The 2,366-nt window shown below is 63.1% G+C and overlaps 1 protein-coding gene across 1 annotated transcript in view; it reads right to left on the reverse strand.

Annotated features, from left to right (window-relative positions):
• Positions 1 to 102: 102 nt before the first annotated feature.
• The window catches only part of SLC25A47 (solute carrier family 25 member 47), a 13,617-nt gene continuing 11,353 nt past the window's right edge, over positions 103 to 2,366 (reverse strand). Inside the window, exons 3-5 of the mRNA XM_011375256.2 lie at positions 2,100 to 2,171; positions 1,233 to 1,415; positions 103 to 535 (exon numbers count right to left, since the gene is read on the reverse strand). Coding sequence (XP_011373558.2) covers positions 122 to 535; positions 1,233 to 1,415; positions 2,100 to 2,171 — 669 coding nt within the window. The 3' untranslated portion in view covers positions 103 to 121. The remainder of the gene's footprint in view (positions 536 to 1,232; positions 1,416 to 2,099; positions 2,172 to 2,366) is intronic.

Below are 2,366 nucleotides of genomic sequence, written 5' to 3' on the forward strand. Positions count from 1 at the left end.
CCTAAGGGAGGCCTGGGCTCACTCGTCCAAGGCCACACGGGGCCATGTGTCCTAACCCTCAGTGTCAAGGGCACTTCGGTTCCCACCCCGGGAGTGCTCGGGCAGCACCGTCTGGCCTGACTCATCCACGACTCCTTCTCCCAGCCCCGGTCCCTGCTGGCTGGGCTGCCCCAATTCCCAGGCCTACCCCCTCCTCACCTGGCTGGCTCTGGCCAGTGGGGGCGAACCACTCGCAGAGGATGGAGTAGGAGAGGAAGTAGGTGGCAAAGGAGTGGCTGTCCCTTAAAAGCAGGGCCGAGCTGCCCTTGTAGAGGCCTCGCAGTCCCTCCTCTCGGGTCACAGTGGCCAGGCAGTGCAGCGGCCCGCGGTACTTGGGCCCAGCCCCCAGCGTCACAGGAAGCGCAGGGCACTGGGTGGGCACAGCCGCGGGCCACGAGGCCGAGGACCGCCAGCACTGTGTCTGCGCCTGCGTCTGCATCTGCGACTGCGTCTGCAGGCGGACCTTGGCCACCTCCGTGGGCGAGGTCAGGATCACCTGGAGCAGAGATGAGAGGGTCAGCGAGGCGCCAGCACGGCCCGCACACCCTGGACCTGGCCTTCTGCGAGCCTCCTGTTCCCCACAGTGACATCGGGGAGCCTGGGCCCCAAGAAGCGTCAGGCTGGCCCACAGCCATGGTGGTGTGGGACTCAAGCCAGCTCTGCCCACCAAAGCGAAAGCCAGCGGTTCCTTGAGCAGCCCTCGCTCCCGGCACAGAGCAGGTGTTAGGTAGATGCCTGCGACTCCAGGCATGAAAGTATTTAATCGCATCATTAATACGTTAATGACACATTAATGTGTCATTTATTAATGTAGGTATTTGATGTAAGAATAATAAAGCACCTAACGCTGACACTTAATAACGTCAACGTGTGACATATGACAGCATCACTAATAATGTTGGCTGCCGTTCCCGGGTGCGCGTCCCCGTCACGCTCCGTGCTGCGGCTTGATTCTCATGACCTCACCCGACCTTCACCACCTCCCCTCTGACTGGTGCAGAGACAGACGCTCAGGGGGCCCCCTCGCACGTTCGAGGTCCCTCGGTAATGAGAGTCGCTGAGCCCTCACGCACAGGGCACCGGCCTCCATCCGGTCCCTGCCCTCACCGAGCCTCAGTCCCGCCATCTCTGGGCTCGCGACCTCTCAGGCCCTCCAGCCTCCCCGCCCCCGACACCCCCGTGGTGTCACTCACACGGACAAGGCCCGAGAGGAACCCCGAGAGCGTGATGTCAGTCCTGGCGGGCTTGGCATCGGCACTGCCGTACCGGAACTGGCAGATGTGTGCGAGGCAGTGGTGGTAGGTGCCAAAAGACACGGACGACACCAGGGACACCGTGCACACGGGCAGCGAGAGGCCCCTGTAGAAGCCCCATACCTGGCGGGTAGGTGGACAGGACCCGAGGGCCCGAGTCAGGTCAGAGGCCCAGCCAGGAGGGCGGCCCTGGTCTCATCCCCGGAGGGCCTCCCTGGCTGCGGGACAGGATGTCAGCTGAGTCGCTCATAGCCTAGGGCCTCATTTTCCTGGGCTGTGACATAATGGGGATCACAGCACTCGAGGGGGTGTGATGCCAGACTAAAGAGACGGGCCAGCTCGCCCCGGGCGGCCCTCTGATGACAGGATGGTGAACTGGCATGCTCATCCCTGGCCAGCACTGAGTCCCAAGTTCACTTTGGTTAATGTCCCTGAGTCCCTTCTCTGGCCAGGTCTCTGAGCTAGACCTTGGGGACCCTGACAACTCCACCCAGCACTGCTGCCGCCCGGCCTGGAGGGGACAGAAATGCACACACACAGTCGCTCTCTGACCTGGAAAGGCCCCAGATGCCCCCAGACCCTCTCTGAGAGGCAGGACCTCTGTCTGAGCACCTCCTGTGTATGGGACCCCCCAGCTCTGGATGTCAGAGGAATTCAGGAGGTTGGAACAATGATCCCGTTTAGAAGGGGGGAGAACCGAGGCTCAGCGAGGCGCTCGGCACCGCATGGCTGGCCTGGCTGGTCAGTGAGGGGCATGCCTGGGGCCGAGGCCTCGACAGTCCCCGCCCACCACCCCGGCCGGCCTACTCGCTCTCGGCGGTACGTGTCCCGGACGCAGTTCCAGATGCCGGTGTAGTTGGGCTCCGTCTGGATCCTGACCTGTGGGAGATGCAGGCTTCAGGAAGCGGGGGCTCCAGGCCTAGGGCAAGGTCAGCAGGCCCCGGGGAGGGGAAGAGCCAACCCCTTGACAGTCTCCACCGTGCTGACTGTGGGGAGCTGGGATAGTGAACACCATTTAAGGGGAGACACTGAAGGCCCCAGGCTGAGAAAGAGGGTGACAGACTGGAGGCCCCT

This window comes from Pteropus vampyrus, unplaced genomic scaffold (genome assembly GCF_000151845.1).
Source record: "Pteropus vampyrus isolate Shadow unplaced genomic scaffold, Pvam_2.0 Scaffold268, whole genome shotgun sequence".
Taxonomy (NCBI): Eukaryota; Metazoa; Chordata; class Mammalia; order Chiroptera; family Pteropodidae; genus Pteropus; species Pteropus vampyrus.